At 31.5% G+C, this 23,156-nt stretch overlaps 1 protein-coding gene across 5 annotated transcripts in view; it reads left to right on the top strand.

Annotated features, from left to right (window-relative positions):
- TECRL (trans-2,3-enoyl-CoA reductase like) overlaps positions 1-23,156 on the top strand; it is a 107,591-nt gene that overhangs the window by 39,445 nt on the left and 44,990 nt on the right. For all 5 annotated transcript variants that reach the window (XM_045504695.2, XM_074344102.1, XM_045504697.2 and 2 more), the window contains 2 exons: positions 12,591-12,635; positions 17,613-17,716. In XM_045504695.2, the coding sequence (XP_045360651.1) occupies positions 12,591-12,635; positions 17,613-17,716 (149 nt within the window). The remainder of the gene's footprint in view (positions 1-12,590; positions 12,636-17,612; positions 17,717-23,156) is intronic.

The following is a 23,156-nucleotide window of genomic DNA, read 5'->3' as shown; positions in this document are numbered from 1 at the left end:
TGACCTGCTCTGGTATCTTACCCTTACTACCTTACTGCTTCCAGCATCAAGTTCAAGCTCCTTATGGCACAGAAGGTCTCCATAATGTCCTTATACTCTTATGTGTATGGGTGTGTGTGTTTACCTTGGTGTCAAAGATAAATATATTTAATATATAATTTGAGGGATAGGGTGGGTAATGCTTCTTTGGTTTTGTTCAACAGCAACTGTATTTTGACTGTGAAATTATTCATACTCTAGAATTTATTTGCTCTATTTGTTTCTGTAAATCTATTTAGTTCATTTTTAATTGATAAATAGAATTATATTAGCATAATGTGGAATTTACAATTGTTCATACACATTTTTAATGAGCATGATCATTTTGCACCATTGAGGAACAGTAGCTAAATGAAAAGTACCTAACATGAACACATGAAGATGTAGATGATTAGACACTGTATCACAGCATCTCTTTCTTACCTAGCTCAATCTGCACATGTGCTCTTTCTTGGAAGTATTTATGGTCTGTTTTCCTCTTACCTTTGTTAATTTCAGCAGACACAAATCTTTCTCACAGATACCACATTTTCAAATTAATTCTTAATAAATTTTGGTAATTTGCATGCATAATCTCAGTTAAATCTCAAAACATTAAGAGTTAGGTGACTATGTTATCCTTCTTTTATTTTAATTTTTTCCTAATAGATAAGAAAAATAAGATTCAGAGAGGTAAAACGCCCAAGATAAGAAAGACAACTGGTAGATTATAGTCTCAGAATTTTAACCCAGTCAGTGTCCACAGAATTCTCAATTAAGCAGCAACAAAACACTACTCATTATATAGGGAAAAGATTTATTATAAATAACTAATGTCACATTTAATTAAAACCATGCCAATTCTTCTTAAAAAAACACACATTTCTTTGTGCCAGGCAGTCTTCTAATTACTGCATATATTAAAGTAATAAAAATTATTATAGTTACCTGTTTTCTCGATGCTGTGCAACAGTAAGAAGAAATGTATACTACACATCTTAATATGTACATAAAATAATTTTAGATAAAAACAGGGTAAGGGGGGAAAGTAACTGGGAAGCAATTCTGGGATCTGCTTACTCTTATAGTATTAGGTAAATCAGAGAAGTGATAGTATCGGGGGAAAGACATTCAAAAACTCATATTCATACTCAGAAAATGGAATAGTTGAATATAACAAGTTTTAGTGTTTTCCAGGTAGTGAGACAGAGGGAATGTTGGGCAAAGTAGTTAAGACCATTGATTAGCATGTGATTACAGTTATGGAAACTAGAATTGGGCTTAGAGAAAAATTAAAAAGTGGGAGAAATAAGAAACTTATCATAGTGAAAATAGTAACATAATTGTTGGGAAGAACTTGGAGAATCAAAATTTTTTTGAGCTAGAAATACTAACTTAATTAAATATAAAGAAAAGGTAGTGGTGATGAGAACGTAGGATGTTTGAAATATGTGCTTTGGAGGTGATACATTTATTGGTGAGCACAAGACTGAGAAAGAGTGAGAGAGTAGATAGAGAACATTTAGATGAGTAGATCAAGGAACTAAAGGACAGAGAATTTAAGTGATATTAAAGTCACCATGGTAAATGAGTAGAGGTGGAGAGGATGCTTTGACTTAAAAAGTCTTCAGTGGTTTAGATGTAAAGATCATTCCATCACAGATAGCAACAGTACAGTCTGGTGATAGGTATCCCAGGAGGAGAATGGAGAACAAATGTTTTGGATTTAATAGCAAGGAGGATTCCTAATATATTTTTAGGTCCACAATTGAGTGAGTTTGGCATAAAGACCAACACCACTTGAAGAAGATGCAGAAAAGTTTTATATTCAACTAAGATAGAGGGATTTTTTTCCCCCCAGTGGAAGTTGTTGATTTAAAAGGTTTTGCTGATGGCAGACTATAAATGCCCTAAAGCACACTGGATAAGTCTAAGAAGACATAGAGAGGTGGACAGTTCTGACAAGTGGTTGCACAAAGACAAATTAGGAGAAATACCACTGTGATGATGGATGTTCTGGGAGACTTAGACAGCTAGTGATCTCTAAAGTAACTTGGCATGTAGGCATGATGATCAACCTCGGTGGCCCCTTAGAAGTACAGTGGGTAATTAAGTAAACAAACTGGTTATAAACTTAAACCAGAGAAGATAAAAAGAAATAGTTCATTTGTATTCTGTATGCTCTTTTTCTGTCCCATATTTTCTTGCTTTGTGCCTTGTATTTTACTGTGAAATTGGCTTGTTACTTTTTGTCTCTTGCTTCCATACTCTTTATTTTATAACTGAATATTTGTTTATGCAGCTTTTAAATACTCCATTTTTAGAACCATGTCTGTTTTCCTACAGAAGCCTTGCTTTGTGGTTGCTGATTATACAGTGTTGTAACACTCTGACTTTCTCATTTGAGCACTTTGTAATAGCAAACTCTCTAGCAGATGCATTTTCTTTTCAAGGTCAGCAAAATTATACACATTGGTGCTAGTTTGAGTGCTAAAACTTTTTGTTGTTGTTATTCAGTATGAGATAGGAAATGGTTCTCTCAATTTTTAGACACATAAATACTATCACACATTTTTACTGATTTCTTTGATTCCATTTTAGCCTGATCATTTAATTATGTAGGTGGCATTTGTAAGACTGCAAAGAAATGGTGTGCAGGGAATAAAATGGTTCATTTAGTTCTAGTGAAGTGCTGTAATGAATGAATCATTTCTCACAAATAAAACAACTGCTTCAACAATATTAAATCATCAGAAAGGAAGAGTTCTGTATGATATTTGATGTTTATTTCTTATGAGAAAAGAAACAGAATTCATGTGCCTGTCCTTTTGTTGAGGCTTTTAGGCTTTTATTGTTTAGAAAGAGCATAAAAGTACTAACTGATAAAGCAATATAACCAAAGTGGTAATGCAATGTGCACATGGCATTCTGTAATGCCATAGTATTTCCTATTTAGCATTCCATGGCTTGGTCAATACTTTGTCCCTTAATATTGTTTTGTACGCATGAGAACTTCCCAATTGGAGCAGGGATTTTTGTCAGACAGGAAAGGAGAAAGTTCTGTACATTTTGGGATGCCAGAACAAGGAAAACAGATGGATGTTATAAAGGAAGTTTGGCTTCATAGGTATATAAAATTTTAGTAAAAAATTTTCAAAAATTATTTAAAAGCCTTTTATTCAAATCTGAGATTAATAACCATTTCTACATTCTTCCTAAATTTTACAAATTCAAATACTTTAAATCCAGAGAATACTTTCCATTTTGGACATTATTGCATTCCAGTATTTTATTTATTCTTGTATATTAACATAAATTATTATTTTTTATCATTATTACTTTATATAATCAAGTTACATAAATACACTGCTATTTTATATAAATCATCTACTTATATGTTAATTTATTTGCTCAATATTGTTTAGTTTATTTCACCTCTTATTCCTGGGATAAGTTCTTTTTCTCAAAGTTGATCCTTTAGATATTCATCTAGTAACAGACAGAAAGGGTCTATTGAGCATAAGATTTGTCAGTCTAACTAATAATGTTCTTATTTTACATGAAAAAAATACTCTATTTGGAAACTATTTGGCCAACATCTCTTATTGCTGTCATTTAGAAATCTGTTCTCAGTCCAATTGCCATTCATTAAAATTTGAAAACATGAAAAAATGTAGAGGTAATTAAAGACTCTGGATATAGTTGTATCTCTCCAGATTTATTTTTGCTTCCTCAGGCAGTAGGACTGGACTTTTGAAATTACAGAACACTTGAATCTAAACAGGTATTCAAAATGCAGCTTCACTCCCTGAAAAAGACTGATCTATTTCTGACTGGCTATTATTTTATAATTGCAATGGAAAGATTGGGCTTTTACTAGGAATTATCCTTCTTTATTGAGCATAAAGTCTGTGTTTTTTTGTGCTTTTTATTTTTTTTTATTTTTAATTTTTTTGAAGAGTTCAGATTTTATTTTTTATTTTTTTTAACATTTTTATTGACTTATAATCATTTTACAATGTTGTGTCAAATTCCAGTGTAGAGCACAATTTTTCAGTTATACATGAACATATATATATATATATTCATTATCACATTTTTTTCTCTGCGAGCTACCATAAGATCTTGTATATATTTCCCTGTGCTATACAGTATAATATTGTTTATCTAGTCTACAATTTTGAAATTGTATCTATCCCTTCCCACCCCTCACCCTCTTGGCAACCACAAGTTTGTATTCTATGTCTATGAGTCTATTTCTGTTTTGTATTTATGCTTTTTTTTTTTTTTAAGATTCCACATATGAGCAATCTCATATGGTGTTTTTCTTTCTCTTTCTGGCTTACTTCACTTAGAATGACATTCTCCAAGAGCATCCATGTTGCTGCAAATGGCGTTATATTGTTGGTTTTTATGGCTGAGTAGTATTCTATTGTATAAATATACCACATCTTCTGTATCCAGTCATCTGTTGATGGACACTTAGGCTGTCTCCATGTCTTGGCTATTGTAAATAGTGCTGCTATGACCATTGGGGTGCAGGTGTCATCCTGAAGTAGGGTTCCTTCTGGATATATGACCAGGAGCGGGATTCCTGGGTCATATGGTAAGTCTATTCCTAGTCTTTTGAGGAATCTCCCTACTGTTTTCCATAGTGGCTGCACCAAACTGCATTCCCACCAGCAGTGTAGGAGGGTTCCCTTTTCTCCACAGCCTCCCCAGCATTTGTCATTTGTGTATTTTTGAATGATGGCCATTCTGACTGGTGTGAGGTGATACCTCATTGTAGTTTTGATTTGCATTTCTCTGATAATTAGTGATATTGAGCATTTTTTCATATGCCTATTGATCATTTGTATGTCTTCCTTGGAGAATTGCTTGTTTAGGTCTTCTGCCCATTTTTGGATTGGGTTGCTTTTTTTTTCTTATTAGGTTGTATGAGCTGCTTATATATTCTGGAGATCAAGCCTTTGTCGGTTTCATTTGTAAAAATTTTTTCCCATTCCGTAGGTTGTTTTTGTGCTTTTTATTTATTTTTTTTCTTCAGGCTTGTGAGTCTGTGGAAAATCCTGCTCCGCTGTCTCTTCTAATATAAGCAGATTATCTCTAGGGAAATGTGGCTTAAATTGCTGGACCAAAGCTTTCTGGGCTTCCCTTCCTCCAAAATATTGGCTTCATAATACTTCATCTCCTTATTAACTCTATATGGAGATTTTGATAAAAAAATATTTTGCCATACTTTCTTAGTTGTCCTCAATAGGAAGTATGGGGTGGAACACATAGTTTGCCATTGCAGTTAATGAAATTATTTGCTTATGCCTGTAGATGCCTAATATATGTGATATCATTAATTTTTTCTATTTCTCTTAAATCTGCTATTTTTAGTCTCTTATTCCTTTTAATTTTCTACTTTCTGAGTAATTTCTCCTAGCACATTTTCTAATTGACTAATTCTCTCTTCTTCCTGGTCTAATAGGTTATACAATCATTCCATTACATTTTTGTTATCATAAAATTGTTTGATTTTTATAAATTTTATTTGGTATTTTATCAAATAAACTTCTGAATGTTTATAGTGCCAAGCTCTTTTCTCACATTTTTAGTTATTTTACATCTTCACTCATCTTTTAATACATTTAGGTGATAAATTTTACGAGACTCTTTATGTATCTGATGCTGTCTGGACTTAATTGTAGGCTTTGAACATTTGTTGTACTATGCTGCATTTAAATGTCTGTTTTTAAAAAGTACTGATAATTGAGTATATTAATTTAACTTTTCATAGCATAACCATATCTGGGAGGTTTCTTATCAGTGTGAATAAATTGAATCATGATCATGGGGCTATAATTTCCAACCAAATGCAGTTGTTGACTATGAAAAGTCATATAACTGATCATCAATAAATACAATCCATCAGTTTTGCTATCTGCTATTTTAATTTTTTTTTTTTAGGGAAATAACCTATTTTCTCCAAAGTTACATTTACTTCAGTGTGTATATTTAAGATACATACACACATATTGGAAGACAAAAGATTCAATGTATATTTTTACTTTTCCACATATGCTTCTTATCTGAAATTATTTTCTTCTAATTAGTTATATATTACGGGTTAATGAAGGCTCTGCCCATGGTTTCTCATTTTCATAAAATACTCTCATACTTTTCTAATACTCAGTTACCTTAGCCTTCTCTGAATTCCAAATTCTATCAAAAATGACACTGTACAATATGTTATTATTTGCATCATTCTTAGTTGTCAATCATTCTTTCTTTAATTTTTAAACACTGAAGAATAGTAATCATGCCATGTAGATCCCAACAGTGTATTAGTGGGCACTCAGAAGATATTAAATATAGTTTATAATAGAGCAGGGCATTTCAATTCCTACATAAACAAGAAGACAAAGATACATGATCATACATCTGGCAAACTTGTAATAAGCTTCCATACAGAGTGTCCTCACAGATTAAAGCAATACAAAGGGTGAGATGTCATTTAAACCATTTATAAATGACATGATTCTTTTTGTCTTTTAAACTTGCTACTGAAATATCTAAATTTTAAAGACATTAATGTGCATAACAAAAATAAGGTAAGATGAAATAAGAAATTACCCCAGTGTTCATAACAGCTTTATTTACAATTGCCAAGGTACAGAAGCAACTTAAGTATTCATCAACAGATGAATGAATAAAGAAGGTGTAGTATATATAAAATGGAATACTCCTTGGCCATAAAAAAGAATGAAGTTTTGCATCTGCTTATCTTAAACAACATGGATGGACTTAGAGAACAAACTAGTGGTTACCAGTGGGGAGATGGAAGTGGGGATGGGCAATAAAGAGGTAGAGGATTAGGAGGTACAAAACATAATGTATAAATAAGCTACAAGGATATGCTGTACAACACAGGGAATATAGCTAATATTTTATAATAACTATAATTGGAGTATAACCTTTAAAACTTGTGAATCACTGTATCGTACACCTATAACAATATTGCATGACTATATTTCAATAAAAAAAAAAATCTCAGTTATGTCCTAGAAAATCAAGGAATTGAGGAATAAGAGTAGCTAAATATATATTCATTTTCCTTTTTCTTCACTTATTGTTTTCTTTTTACTTCTCTTTGCCATGCTATTTACTGATTGAAAACAATCAGAAACAACACAGGCTTTAGAAAGGTTAGTAAATTGAGAACTGAGAGCCTTGGGTGATAAACCAGGCTTAGCCATTAAATCACTGATTTAATTTAGGCAAATATCTCATCATTGTCAGTCTTATCTTTTCCATTATTCAAATATATGATTAATAGTAGGTATGTTTCAAAGACTTTTACACTATGAATATACTATGGGAAAACAGTGTCTGTTTATCATGCATAATTAGCATTATGCATATTATAAGTAATAGTTCATGCTTATTATGTCAATTATTTAAAAATTTAATTTAGCTTAGACAAAGATTAAACATATATATAGTTAGGATGATTGACAGCCTGATGTAGTTTCAGGTATTCTTTTATTTAGCTTAGACAAAGATTAAACATATAATAGGATGATTGACAGAGCCTGATGTAGTTTCAGGTATTCTTTTTTAAATAATATAGAATGAAATGCTTTTTTGAAAAGTGATAGATGGATATCTTAAAAGTTTTTCAGTTCACCTTCCTACCAAATGGAGGAATTTATTCTACACTATAGTTGAAATATTCACATTACACATGTCTATGAGAGGAAACCACTGGTTAACTACTTTTAATGACATTCTTACCCTGCACAAATACTCTTTCTTCCAATTAACTCTATTAACTTCTTTTAATACTCCTTGTCTTTATCCTACTTAAGTTTTCACTATTTGAAAATTAAATTCATTTTCCCCTAAGTGTCTTTTTCTTATGAAATATATACGATGTTTCAGACTCATCTCATGAAAGATCAATCATCATGCTTTGTTTCCTCTGAACGGCCCCTTGCCTGGTATCTTTTCTTCAAAGTGTTGTGTCTTGATATATGTTCAAAACTCAGGTCTGATTTAATAGAATTCAAGCACAGGAGACTACTACCATTAAATTAAATTAAATTATTTTAAATTATTTTATTTCATGCTTGTACTTTCTTTAATTTATTCACATTACACTCTTATTTTTTTTGCTTGCCTTACAAGATTATCCTGAAATGGGATGTTATTTGAAATGCACCTAGCAACTATTAGGCTCACAACTGTTTTTCAATTAAATTTATAGTCACTTTGGTTCAATTTAGAAAGTCATTTTAGATTAACTTAAGTTCATTTCATGAGTTGAAGAGATTTTTTAAAATGTCTCTTTTGTATAGGATTTTAATGACCTTCTAATTATGTTATTTGAGCATTTACATTATTTTATTTTGACATTTTATTTGGTAAGAAGAAAGTTCACTGAAGATGAAATGCATTGTGCTCAATTTACTGGCAAAACTTCTTTGTCAACTATTGGTGATATCCTTTCTTTATTCATTTTCATGCAGGGAATGTTATCAAGAGATTTTGAATTATATTAACTTTTGGTACACATTTACATTATGCCAGACTTCATTATTCCAGGAGCAATTTTAAAGTATAAATAATTTTTTTGTATTCATGTTTGATTATTCATTCATCCATATAACTTTTTTCCATTTATCTTTTAACCTTAAAATGGATCCACATAGTTATACATACATATAATCCTTTCATATATCTGAAAAAAGTAAACAATGTATTTATAATATAAACACATATATTATGTATAAACACATTATATATAGTTCATTTTTCTTTTCAGTTTTCGAAAATTACAATTGGTACACTTTAAATTTATGCTCCATTTATTTTGAGACATTGCTACCTAAAGTTTTTGTTAAAAAGTACCATATTTATCTTCTGAACACTTCAAATGTATTTCCTAATATCTTGTATATATCAATTACTTAGAAAATGTGAACCTACTTTGCTTCTTCCTAAGAACTGTCATCTCCCAGATTAACCTTGACCTTGACTGCAACAATTGTATCTAGTGGCAGGACACAGTGAACAGTTCAAACAAATACTCTTATTTTCTCCTATATTCAGTTCTGGAATCTTGAGGAACTGAACTGAGCCATGTAGAAACTTGTAGACCATTGTTTTATCTTTCTTCCACTGAACTATTGAACAGAGCTAGGTCTGCATAGCATACTTTTCAGAACTATATTCTGTGTCTATTTACTCTTCATCTCATCTCACCACATCAGCCACAGAGAACCCAAGATATAGACAACAAAAATTCACTATCACTTTCTTTCTCCCCAAAAGTCTCCATGGTCCACTATGGATATTCCATCACATTAATTAAGTGATTTCTTTAATTAATCTTTAACTGTTCCTAGAAATTCTCCTTCCTGGTAGGACTGGTGGTGAAGAAAATGGTAGGGGTCAGGGGGCAAGTTTTACCTGGTGTTTTAAGTGAGGAAGTCAAGTCTAGGTTATGCGAAGAGTACTGACAAATTTTGAAAAATTTCTCCACTATTTTTTCTTCTAAATTTTTCCTCTTTCAGTAATAATATGAAACATAGGTTTCAGTTAAGTATTTAATACCATATGTAATCAAAAGCTAGCAAAATAATTTTTAGTATCTTATGACTATACCACACTAAATAATTTAATCTGTGTATGCTTTTTGTCTGTATGTTCTAATTACTAATTGGCTCTATATTTTCATTTACACAAAGATAAAACACATGCCATCAGTAAGTCAATAATAAAACATTTCACTTGACTATTGCTGACATATCACTTCTAAACTTCAATCTCTGAAAGCATGAGTGGTGCATTTAAGTTAAAATTTACACTGTTAGCCAATATCCTACAGAAGGAATTCTAACTGTAATAAAAACGATGGCAATCAATACGTTCTTAGGTTAAAAGAATATAAGAGCAGGTTACCTGGCATATACACTTGATTAAATATGGTTTACCATATATTTTAGATAGTTTATATCCAATGTAATTTATATCATCACGCTGTTCCTTAATCTTTAGAAATTTAAAAACAAATCCTTTTGAAGAAAGAAAATAATCAAACCTTTTAAATCTGTTTTATCTTAGGATTTAATGCAATCACTAATGACAATTTTCATGTAAAAGTTCTATAATATAAAGCTTTAGGAAATTTTTAAAATATATATAATAGAGATCCATGGATTTCAAGCATTTTTTTACTATGATTCAGAATAAGGAATGAATATTAGTCTTGTAAAACACAAATGCATTTATACAATTTAAACTATTGAAATAAAAGTTCAAGAAACAATAGAAATTCTATCTGTTCACAATTTATCCTAATATGTTGCATCCAGTGCCCTGGCAATCCATTTCTATTCTGTCCTATTTTATTCTGTCCTATTCTGTGTATTTTCTATTCAGTTCCTGCATATTATGCTGAGAATAACACTACTCTATTTTTCAACTTACTAATGAGACTAAACTACTAATAACCAGTAATTTAGAAAACATTATCTTATTAAAATAAATATATTTTAATTACATGAAGACATTACTTATTTAGGATATTATTACATAGTGATATGAACACTTCCAATCATCAAGGAAAGAACTCTAAGTCATGACTAGAATATGATAGGAGTTACACAAGTCAAGTTCAACATCTTAGGTAACTTAAGATACTGGCGGATGCATTAGATCTACTACATAGTCATAATTCAGGTACGAACCAGCCGTCCAAGTTCAATATACTCAGCGTTATTCATACATGCTAAAATCCTTATGAAATACATGTCCTTTTTCCTTTATGAATTGTCTTTTTTTCTCCTGTTCTTCCAGCCTATTCCAACTCACCCTCAACAAGCACAGAGCATTTCAGAAAATGTATGTTTTGCTCTTTGAAAAGATGACTGAAACTAATCTAAAAGATTACAGAGCAGTTGATAACACTCTTTCACTATGGCACAGTGTTCAAAGAGCTCAACTTTTAAATTCCAAGTTTACTTCAGAAATAGATTTATAGTTTATCTTTATTGAAAATGTTAGAAGGACATGGTTTATGTCCTGAAAGTGTTTAGAGCTTCTAAATTCTGACTGACCATTGTGTATTCAGACAGTATTGACTCATCAAGCTCACAGACAGATCTATTTGCTTAGAATAATAGAGTTGGCTTTGCATTGGCATTTCTATCATTAAAAGCATCATAATGTGTTATTGAAAATGATGTTTTACATGAATATTATTAAAATGGACAATTTGACAGCTAATACACGCTCACAATAGGTACTCAATGACTACTGTCAAATATAAATGATTTTTCATAAGGTTTGTATTTTCTCCAATATCCATAGTTGGAAACTCAATTTAAACTGTAGAAGTCTCTTTTGTATTCATTTGCATCATATTTTGACAGCAGCTTTTCAATGAGTAATAAAGTTGCTATTTTTAAATACTTTTCAATAAATAATGTTAGCATATATTCCATAACAAATGGTTATATAAATAAAAACAAGTATTAGCAAATAACAAACAAAACATAAATTGTCTTTACCTGCATATATTCTAATTAAAAAATCAAATGTCAGAGTTTGTGTCTTCCTCATTTGCCATGGTATAACTAAATTTTGTTTAGATATAATCCTAAATAGCTTTTAACTTATGATCACGATTTTTGACTTATGGGTCATTTGTCCAAGAGAACTTACATACGTAAGTTGTCTTTTTGCAGTAAATTTAGAAATAATTGATTGCAATAGACCAGTTTATCATATTATCATTACTCTTACTGACATTTTAGAAAGTAATGTTTTAAAAGTAAAATAACAATTCCTTTGACAATACTCTTCTTTTAATTTATTATTTATCAAGGGAATTTGCTTAAAATTGTATCTCAAAGTTAAGAATTAAATTTTCAATAGAGATTTTAAATAATAACAGAATTAATTTCAAGAGAAAATAATTATATTCTGATAATTGTGAACTAACTTTTTTATTATGTCAGTGCAAATTAAAGATATTTTGATTATCCTATCTAGGTAGAATTCTTTAATAATCTATTTATTCCTAATAGTAGTATAAGTAGAAGATACTAAAGTGATGTTTCTGCTATGATCAATATGCCCATAATTTAAAAAGTCAATAGTATGTATTATTTTGATAGAGAAAATAACCCACTTTCACATGCCAATATTGAATGAATTTTAAATGAGATCAAAGTTCTTTAGTTTTAAATTAAGATATTTAAGATTTGTATTGAAGAATAATTTGCAAAAGGTGCATAAGTCATATGTCACTTTACCTAAATAAATGCCGCAAACTGAATTGTTATCAGTCCCAGGTCAAAAAGCAGAAAATCACCACCCCTAAAGCTCCCGTCATGCTTTCTTCCAGAATCATCCATCAGAGCTTGTCAGCACCCTGCCAAAGGTAACCACTATCTCCATTTCTGACACTAGATAATCAGTTTTATTCATGTCCTAAGATCTAATCTGTCTTCCAATGGAAGCTTTTAAAATGTTTTTACACCTGTGTGGACAATCAAATGTTATTTGTCTTTGAATAGGTCCAAAGTGGTACCCCTCTCGAATTGGACTGCAGCTAGAACGTGGTAAGAACCAACTTCACTGATCTTTTTTTTAAATTTAGAATCCCTTTTATGTCATAAATAGCTAATATTTACTTATTACTTCCTAAATGGCAGACATTGTAATAAATGCCTTAAATATATTATCTCATTTGATCTTCCCAACAAGCTAGTGCTCCTCTTTTGTGAGTGGTAAATTTTAGTCTCAAAGAGATAATTTTCACAGATTTACTGTCAGTGTGTACTGGAGGCAGGATGTGAACTAACATCTTCCTGTGTCTAAAGATTTTACTGCTACATTCCTTCATTCCACTGAGTCCTAATTTATTCTCATTGATACAGCCTATCTCCATTTCCTTTTTTTTTCTGTTTAAAAGCAGAATAAGGGAGGTAAGGAGGAGAAGAAATAAATGAATTATAAGGAGAAGTATTATATCCATTAATAAACCTTAAGATTTTTGAAGTGTCAAACTCTATTCTCCATTCAGAAACATTTTTAAATAGACACACTTAAAAATGAGTCCTGCTAAGAATCTTATTATTGACATTGCATCAACTTGACCTTAAATTTGGACTTGTTAAATAAAAGCTGTGGGTAAAATGTAAATTGTGGAGGACTACTCAGTTCGTGTTCCTAACTGTAAATGTATAAGAAGCATCTGTGAAGGAATTTCAGTCTCTAAATTTTTCCATATAGTCGTGAACTGAATTTTATTTTTCTGGTGCTTTTGCTAATATTCAGGCTATTTCTCAAATATCACATTCACTTAAGGACAAATGATGATCTTCTTGGATCTAAGATGTTGTGCTGTTTTCATTGCCATCTTAAACAGTCCATCTTTCTCTGAGATCTCTATGCTGAAAAGACAGGAATCCATGGCATTCTTGTAAGTCACACTTTGTTGATGGTGTCAAATTCTTCCAAGCTCGAGTGTTCAAGATAAATTCCTATCTTACTAGTGTTTAAAGAAGAAGAATCATTGTCTTGTTTATTTTTGCCTCTGCAGGGCATATAGTATGTGCCAGGCACATAAATGCCTTTCAACACATGGATGTTGAAATAACATAAAGTGAAATAGTGGTACTGTTTTCTGAACTTGACTCTTAACAATACAGAAAACAATGCCACAGGCATCAATGTTAAGTGAAATTTCAATTTGAAGGACACTATTAGCGACTGGGGAATTTCTGTTAGTTTAACCTTTCCAGTGAATGTGACTATTTACTATCCCCTTATATTTATATATCTGGTTTGAGTGTACCAGGAAGTGGTCTGAATAAAGTATAGACCTCTAAGTGTCCTTGGATAGGAATGTGACGACATATTTGAAAAGAAGAACCAATTAATTTAGTAAGATAAGCAGGATATGGTGCAAAGAAGAGGTTATCTGGAGTAACTCAGAATTTTAAATTTGACTCTTCTACCTATTTATCCATAGGGTCTTCTTTTGTAAAGTAGAGCTAATAAAGACTAACTTATGGTGGCTTTTTGGAGTTATAAGTATTAAGTAAGATCATGTTTGTAAAGCACTATAATAATTTGTCATGGTAGATGCTTCATTAATCATAGTTGTAACTATTAACATTAAGGCAAAAAAGACAGCAGCAAAATAGAGCAAGATATTTACATCTATTTGCTGCCAGGATGTATTTGCCAGAATGATTGTACTATGAGCAATGATATCAATGTGAATTTTGAGCCTTTTAAAGTTTCGTCACACAAGACATTGCTGAAACATAAATAAAAGAGGAAGCCTATTTTTATGGGAAAAATAGCAAACACTCATTTGGCTAAGTGGTTCTGCTGAGCTGGGCTAGACTTGGCCTTACCTGGCTAGGCTCACTCATACAGCTACAGTTGCTGGTGGACTGCTGAGGACTGACTGGTGTAAGGTGGTCACAACTGCAGCCACTCTTTTCTGCCCTATGTGGTCTCTCATGTTTCAGCAGAATGTTCTGAACTTGTTCTCATGGTGGGATCAGAGGTACAGGTAAGTGAGCACAAACACTCAAGAATTCTTGAGGTCTGGGCTTAGAAATGACATATGATCCCTTTCCCCACATTCTGTTTGCCAAAGCAAGACACTAGGCTAGCTACATTCAAGGGGTGGAGAAATAGACACCAACTCAACAGAAGGAACTATAAGCCATATTGTAAACGGTGTTGATATGGTAATGGTGAAAAATTGCAGCCATCACTGCAATAAATATGTCATACAAACTGGCAACTAAAATGTGTTCTCTTCCTACTGTGATTAATATGCTTCATAATGTCCTGGAAATACAGGGGTAAATTTCTAACTCTTAGATTCCTTAGATTTGTACAGTAGAAAGGTGTGAAGTATGAGTAGAGTTGGTCTTTCTCTTCACCTCACTGACGCCAACCATCCATATCTTTTTATATAATAGCCTTGCAAACCCCCGGGTTTAAAGGTATGCACCTTACGTCTCGCCCATTCTTGGGAGAAAATGAACCCCAAAGATGTATTACTCTTCTATTTGAATTAATTTAGGCAGGAAATTCAGGGTCTATAAATGGCCAAAATATGATATAGAAAAATGGCATGGGCTTCCGTTACACGTCTTCTTGGACTCTATGTTCTCTAGACATATTCTTTTCCCTTTAGAAGACAACACAGGCATGGGATGCCAAGGAAAGGGGTCCCTGATTACTGAGTTTAAGAATGGTGTGATGAATGATATGTCTGAATTCTGCTAAATTGTTTTATCCAAATATCATATAGATGGGTTCATATTTTAAATATATAATGCCAATGTTCTGTTTTTTGAAATCAGCAAGGGTCATAGAGGAGTTGCCTCCCCCAAGGTGTCAATAGATGCATTTTGTAAAGATGTTTTCATCACAATTTCAAGTGCTACAAAGCCATCAGAAGTGTCTGTCCTTAGTAACATTTCTTGTTGTTATATGAGATTGTCACAATGACATTACTGACCATCCGAATATCAAAGTCTTTACCTTGAACCATGTTACATTTGCTTCCTATTGCTGTGCAACAAATTACTACAAATTTATCAGCTTAAAACAACACTCAGTTATTAGCTTGAAGATACAGTAAGATTAGATTTTATGCTCAAACTATCACAAGTCTAGAATCAAGGTGTTGGCTGAGCTGAATTCTCATCTAAAGACTTGAGAAAATACTACTCCCATCTTCAATCTTGGTGGCAAAGCCATCTTTTGTGGTTATATGACAGAGTTCCCTATTTTCTTGTTGGCTTTCAGTTCCTAGAGGCCACCTGCATTATTTGCCATGTGGCTCTTTTCCATTTTTAAACCAGCAATGGTACAGTGACTCTCCCTAATATATAGAATCTCAGTATTTCTCTTTATGACTCCTTCATGCAGATGCAAAGAAGCTGTTATTAGCTCAGGCCGACCTAGATGATCTCTTTTAAAGTCATTTATCATAAGCTAATCAAACAAATGATGCCCATTATATTCATATTGGATTTATCAAAATTAATATATAACAATTGTATATTTTTATCTTACTTTAAATACTTATAATTATGATTGTAAATCTATGTCTTGGATTTTGAAAATCACCTAGTAATAGTCATAAATTAACATCTTAGCCTTTCTTTCCATAATAGAGAATAAAATGACACATTTTCATGATTGGAGATAAAATAAATCACAAATAGGTTAGCATAAAGTATAATATAAATAAAAAATGACAATGATAACAACATAATAGCACTATACTTGTGAGATTCATCCATGTTGGTACATATTGCTCTAATCTACTCATTTTTCTTTCTGTACAGTACACCTTTGATTAAAACAGAATATAGTTGTCCATATCTTATTTATGAACATTTAAGATTTTTACAATGTTTTTGTTACAACTAATGCTAAAAAGAACATCTTTGTACATATCTTTCAGTATACACATGCCAAACTTGTCTAGTATTCATATTTAAGAAAGAAACATTTCCTTTACAAGTCTTTGGACATCAGTTCTGTTTATTTTCCTCTTATTTCATGAGAAATTCCTTCTCAGTAATCTTTGCTGTATATTTCTCTTACTTTAAAAGCCTGGAGTGCTAGAAAGCTCAGTCTCAGTTTCCATTCCCTTCTTTTCAAACTGAATGCATAAATAATCTCATCATGCCCCATGGCTTTAAATGTTAATGACTTTTAAATATCTGCAGACACAGCTACCCAAGTATGTATTTGACTGCTCCCACCTGAATGTCTAATAGATATCAAACACTAAACACACCCTCACTGAAATCTTCATTTTCACCTTAAATCCCATCCTTCCCCAATCTTCTTCATGAGAGTTAATGAGATTGTCATTCACCTAAGTGCTCAGGCCAAAAATCTAAGCATTGTCTATATTCCACTGAATACTCTCCTCTCAAGTTGAACATGCTCTATTTTCAAAGTAAATCTGGCATGGATGAATTTTTAACATTTCCACCAGTGTCACCTTAATCCAAACATCATCCCTCCTATTTGATGAATTTTGGCTTCCTCCTAAGCAATCTTGCTTCCTTTCTTCCCAGTTACCACACAACATCCATAGTGATCTTTTAAAAAAGTGAATCATGTCCATCCCCTAGTGTTTTGCAATGGTCATTGAAATCATTCTACTCTAACTTATCCTATAATAAAATCACTTATAGGGCAGTTGATATCTATGTATACTGACACATAAAATTATACTTAAAAAAACTCATATCATATTTGATTATGATACTACCTAATATTACATTTTCTCAGAACACAATAGGGTAGTAGCTAGTGGGAACTTGCACTTTGTTTAGATAGCATGGGAAACCATGTGTATTTGAAAATTTGCCAGATATACTTTATAAAATGAGTTTATTCACATTTTATTTTACTTTAAATGTTTATTGTACATTACAATTTCTATGTAAAAGTCATCCTTAGCTGTCACCAGTTTCACATTAAAAATTATTTATCATTATGCCTTGAAATTGTATTAAAATAACCTTTCCTTGTTGTTTAAGGTGGGCCTTTTTTGAAGGACTACGTAACCATTCAAAGTATTGCAACTTCCTCCATTGTCACACTCTATTTTACAGACCTAGGTCGGCAAGTCAGTTGGACTACAGTAAGTATCAGTTTGAAATGCAATATACATATCCCATATTTTGATGTGAATAATGTGCTGACAGAGAGGACATTTTCTGTCAAATAAATTCATAGTGAAACATAATATTGTTCTAATGGTATTTTAAATTTTCCATTCTTACTATGGTGAGTGGCCAAAATTTCACTCAAGAATTGGAGCAATGGATATACATGGTTGAAAATAAGAAGATAAGTTCCTTTCAAATTTTCAATCTGTCTTATGATTGATGGCCTCATTTCTGCTTTCCTTATGCCTTGTCAGTTAAATGGTATTTTCTTTAACTTTTCCTTTTAAGAGCTTGGGGATAATGAAGATGGTTTTCTCATTGGAAAGAGGGGAGATAGAACATTCAATAAAAAATGTTCCAAGGAAGTGGGGAGGACATTTTGAAAACAGAGTTAAGTAGTAAGACTTTGAGTTGTGGGAAGTGGAGTGTTCTTTTCACCGTCTTGAAGGAGGGGCTTTCAGAGTGGTGGCAACTGAATCCAATGGCATTAGAAGAATGAAGACTACATTATAAGACACAGAGGACTAAGAAACAGAGAAAATACTTGACACTACTTCACAAATAATGAAGTATTCATGAATAATGGAATAGATAGATGGAATAGCTTCAGTAGCAAGAGGAAATACTTGTGATATTTACTGACAGGCAGTAAAGGAGTTAATCTGAAAAACAATTTTAACACTGATATACAGAAATAGTGCAATCATTCTTCAATTAAATTAAACCTATCTTCTTGGTATTTCTCAGACTTGAAAGATTTTTTTCTGATTACATTCTACTTTATATTTGTTACGTGATTATACTTGTAATATTTTCTATTCAAAATGGCTTTCTTTTTGCCAGCATAGTGCTTTGTTTCCCTTCATAGTGCAACAATCAATTTTAAAATTATTACAATCACAGGATAATTTATATGTCTTTATTTAATTCTCAAAAAGAAAAGTTCAAGTTTACATTCATTAATCAAAATGTCACACCTTTACTTTTCTAGCAATCTCTCCTTTAACATCTTCCTGTATTTAGATAATTACTTTTAGTGTGTTTGGTTAAATGGTCGCTTTAGTTTCCGAGATTTGTTGAGGCTTTGAGTACTAATTTGTTGCATTAAAAACTGAGTTTAGAATATTCTGAATCCTTGTGAGGTGAATTATAATGTTCATAAAACAACCTATTAATGCATGCATCCTGTAACCAAAAGGTTTAATACTTAAATGTGATACCTACAACCTCTGCTAAAAGAGGTTTGAGACAAGCAGATTTTGATCTTCAAAGGTTAAAATATTCAGAGTCTTTGTCCACTTATGATGAAAAGGGAATTCTGTCTACAGAAGTTGTGTCAGAGTGAGTAGCATTAACTGAGTTCATTAGAAATTCCAGCTGTATCATGTGGATAAGCACTAAGGATAAAAAGTGCTAAGGTGGAATTCTATGACAATTGTACTAGAAAATTATAGCTTATTTGAAAGGAAAGTCATTTAGGTGACAAAGAAACCTCCAAAAATAGGCTGGATATTTTTAAATCAACACTATGGTTCACACACTCTTTTGCTCCAAATGAGTCAGTCCTATTAATGCCCAAAATATACACATTGTGTTGCAATCACACCCACTTTACATCAACTAAATTATACAATAAAAGGAATATTTTACCACACATAACATTCTTGCACATTTATAAAATATTAAAATGTGCTCCTATAATAAAACCATTATCATGTTTTCTTTTTTTAAGAAAAAAATCTCTAATTTAGCAAAATCAAAATTAAGATTTTAATAATATTTTTCATCAAGTAAGAGTGCATTGTTACAGAATACTGAGAAAATTCTTGTCTCATGGAGCTTACTGAAAGACTTAGAAAAAAGGCTTACTAGAATAATATAATTCCCATCATACAAATCCTCTTAACTAAAGATCTTATTCAGTTTTCACCACTTTTACATTCATTCATGTATGTGTACAGTCCTATGCAGTTTAGCTCTTGCATATATTAACATATCTACCAACAAAAATCAGATACAGAATTGTTCATTCCCACAAAGGAACTCCCTCATGTGACCCTTCTATATTCACATCCTCTTTTTCTTGTCCTGGGGCAACCACCAATCTGTTTTTCATCTTTATATTTTTGTCATTTGGCGAATGCTATATAAACAGAATCAAAAAAATTTTTGAGATTGATGTTCATTTTTCTCTAAGCATAGTGCCCTTTCCATCCATCCTGGTTGTTGCTTCTTTTTATTGGTGAGTAGTACTCAGCTGGATGGATATAACAGACTCCGTTTAATTATTCACCTATTGTCAAACATAGAGTGGTTTTCAGTATTTTGTTCTCTCCCCTCATGCTTGAATGACACAATGTCAATAGCATCTCAGATTGACCACTGCTGATGCTTGTCAGTATGTCTTTCAGAAACTAAGTGATTTTCAACTTTGGGTATAGACAGTAAAGAACTGAAGTGCTCTCTACTCAGAGTGATTTGGAAATATTAATATTATATAAATTATATAAATGTCATATAATTTATTTCCAGTGGAGTATGTATTAAATAAAAGTCTATAAATATGTTAATGAGGCCAATTTTTCCAACATTTAAATTATTTTTTTCACTTGTTAGGAAGCTCTTGTTTATTTTTTGTTAATAGTACTTAAAACTGTAACTTATAAACACAAAATAAATAAAAAGAAAATAATTATAGGAGGAAAAAGTTTGACAATTAAAATAGATAATTATAATAAAAATTATGACTATAAAAAACTATTAAAAACTTTACAATAAAAAAATCCAGTTGGATGGATGTAACAGTTTGTTTAATTATTCACCTATTGTCAAACACTGAGTGGTTTTCAGTATTGTGCTGTTACAAATAAAGCTATTACCTATCTGTGTGTAGGTGTTTGTGTGAACATAGGTTTTTCTTTATCTGGGACAACAGTTGAGTTTAAAGAGCACCTTTTATATTCTACATCCAAGTCCCTTGTCTCATATGTGGTTTGCAAATATTTTCTCTGTTTTAACTTCTTTTCATCCTTTTAGCAGGATTTTTACTGCTGTGCAAAAAGTTTTCAATTTTAATGCAAACCTAATTTATCAATGTCTTCTGTTAAGGATTTTGCCCCCAGTATCGTATGTAAGAAATCTTTGCTTAGTCCTAGGCCTGGGAGTTTTTCTTCTGATTTCTTCTAATAGTTTAATAGTTTTTTATTTTAAATTTTAATCATAGGTTTTTAATTGTAAAAAATTATCTATTTTTTTAATTGTCAAACAATATTTTCTTTTAATTTGCCTCATGTGTCTTATAATCCATTTTCTGCCTTTCTTCTTGCCCCATTTGGATTGTCATACTTTCTTTTCTAGTAGACTTTCTGTTCTTTTGGTAGCTAAATCCTTTTTCACCAACTCTAGTGATTACCCAAGATATTGCAATATGCAGCTTTAAAATACTGAACACCAATAAAATTGTTTAAGTTTACTAATGTGAAGATACTTCACAGATAGTTGAATGATTAAGATATTTGGGCTCCTGACTTTTCTATTATAATGGCATATTTTAATTTTCTGTATATATATGTGTATATATATATATATATATATAAAGCCAAAATCTACCACTATAATTTCATATGGCCAATCTTTATTTAGATTCACCCTTTTTATTGCAGTTTAGTTTTACCTTCTGATACTGAGCTGACATATGTAATCATTATCCTTCTTCCTGAAGAACATCTTTGGTGCTTTATTCTGGTTCTGTCTTTAGTGATTGCACTAAATTCTTGTTTATCTTAAAATCTATTTATTCAACTTTTATTCTTGAAGAATAATTTTGCAGAAAAAATTTCATGTTGGCAGTTATTTTTTATCTTTAATTCACAAAATTGCATTATTCTGTTTTTTGATTCCCACTGTTTATCAGGAATTTGATTATGGTATGCATAGTTATGATTGTGGTTTTATTTATCCTGCTGTGGGTTTATAGTGTTATCTGAGTCTACGGTTCATATATTTAATTTAAAAATTTAGTTACCATAATCTCTTCATCTTTTTATTTTCCATTATTCTCTTTACATTCTCCTTCTGGGATTTATATTACATTTTCATATTTTTCTTTTCAGGCTTTCAAATATCTGCTTTATTCCTCAACTTTTAGTTTTCTTTTTACATTAAAAGATTGTTTTTTAAAAGTACTTATTTGACAATTCTGTTTCATTAATCTTTAGTTCACCTGTTTTCAATGTCTACTGTTTTTTTGGTTTTGGTCACAATATCTTCACTCTTTGTATACTTGCATACTTCTGATGTGGTGAAGGAAAATTGATGTGAAAAAACTGAAAGATAACTTAAGGCCTAAGAAGATGGTATCTTCTTTCAAAGATAATTTATCATTCTGCAGATGGACTAATAGCAATATTGAGTCCAAGTTAACTCAACTGAATCTATGATTGAAATGATTTCAGACTGAGTTTCAGTACCTATGATGATAGATCTACTTCTGTCTCATCTTTACTCCCAGACTGTAACTCTTCTAGGTTCTAATCCAAATCCTGGAGGTTTTATAAAGCCACTTCCATCTTCAAAAGTTTCCAAGCAATAATTTTTGTCTTTCCATTCTCAGGCACCCTCAAAAAATGTGGTCTTTTCATCTGTTACCAGGCTTCATTTACCAGGTCACTACACTGGAGCCCCATTTTAAACATCCTAACCTTCTAATTCTTCAATGACTCAGTAATTCTTTGGCTCCTGAAAAACATTTCAATCAATTTTTCTTGCTGGTCCCATCAGGATGGTTTGTTTGAATAATGTTGAATAGAATTCTCCATTATATGTTACTCATATAATGGTTAAATTTTTAAAATAGCCTTCTGGTATCATATTGCTTCCCATAGTACTCACTGAGTACAAAGTAAAATTACTATAGGGAGATGTTCTCATAATTTTACTTAATAGCTCTCCTATCTTTAGAAAGTTAAGGTTGGCACTACTTTATTTTTGTCAGTGATTTCAAGCAACTGTGAGACATACAATTTATTTTGTTTTTAACTGTCAATTGCAATTTTAGACAACATACAAAGCCAACACTACCTTAATAATGATAGGACTAAAAAAAAGTTGTTTTTAAACGGAGAATGAAATGTATTAAGGGCAGTCCAAGCACAAGAGTCCTAATCAATTCACAACAATTGTAGCAGCATGTTTCAATTTATATTTTCTAAAATAGCTTATTGCCTTCTTCCTTTTCAATTTAGACATATACCAAGTTGAATATTCCTCAGAAGTTCCAAAAAAATCCTAATTGCCTAGCTTGCTTAAGTAGAAATAGTGAATTTTACATTTAAAAGCAACTCATGACTGAAGCATTGTACTGTATACCAGAAATTGACACATTATAAACTGACTATACTTCAATAAAAAAAT

Source organism: Camelus bactrianus, chromosome 2 (genome assembly GCF_048773025.1).
Source record: "Camelus bactrianus isolate YW-2024 breed Bactrian camel chromosome 2, ASM4877302v1, whole genome shotgun sequence".
NCBI lineage: Eukaryota > Metazoa > Chordata > Mammalia > Artiodactyla > Camelidae > Camelus > Camelus bactrianus.
This window is presented reverse-complemented; position numbering and strand designations above follow the sequence as displayed.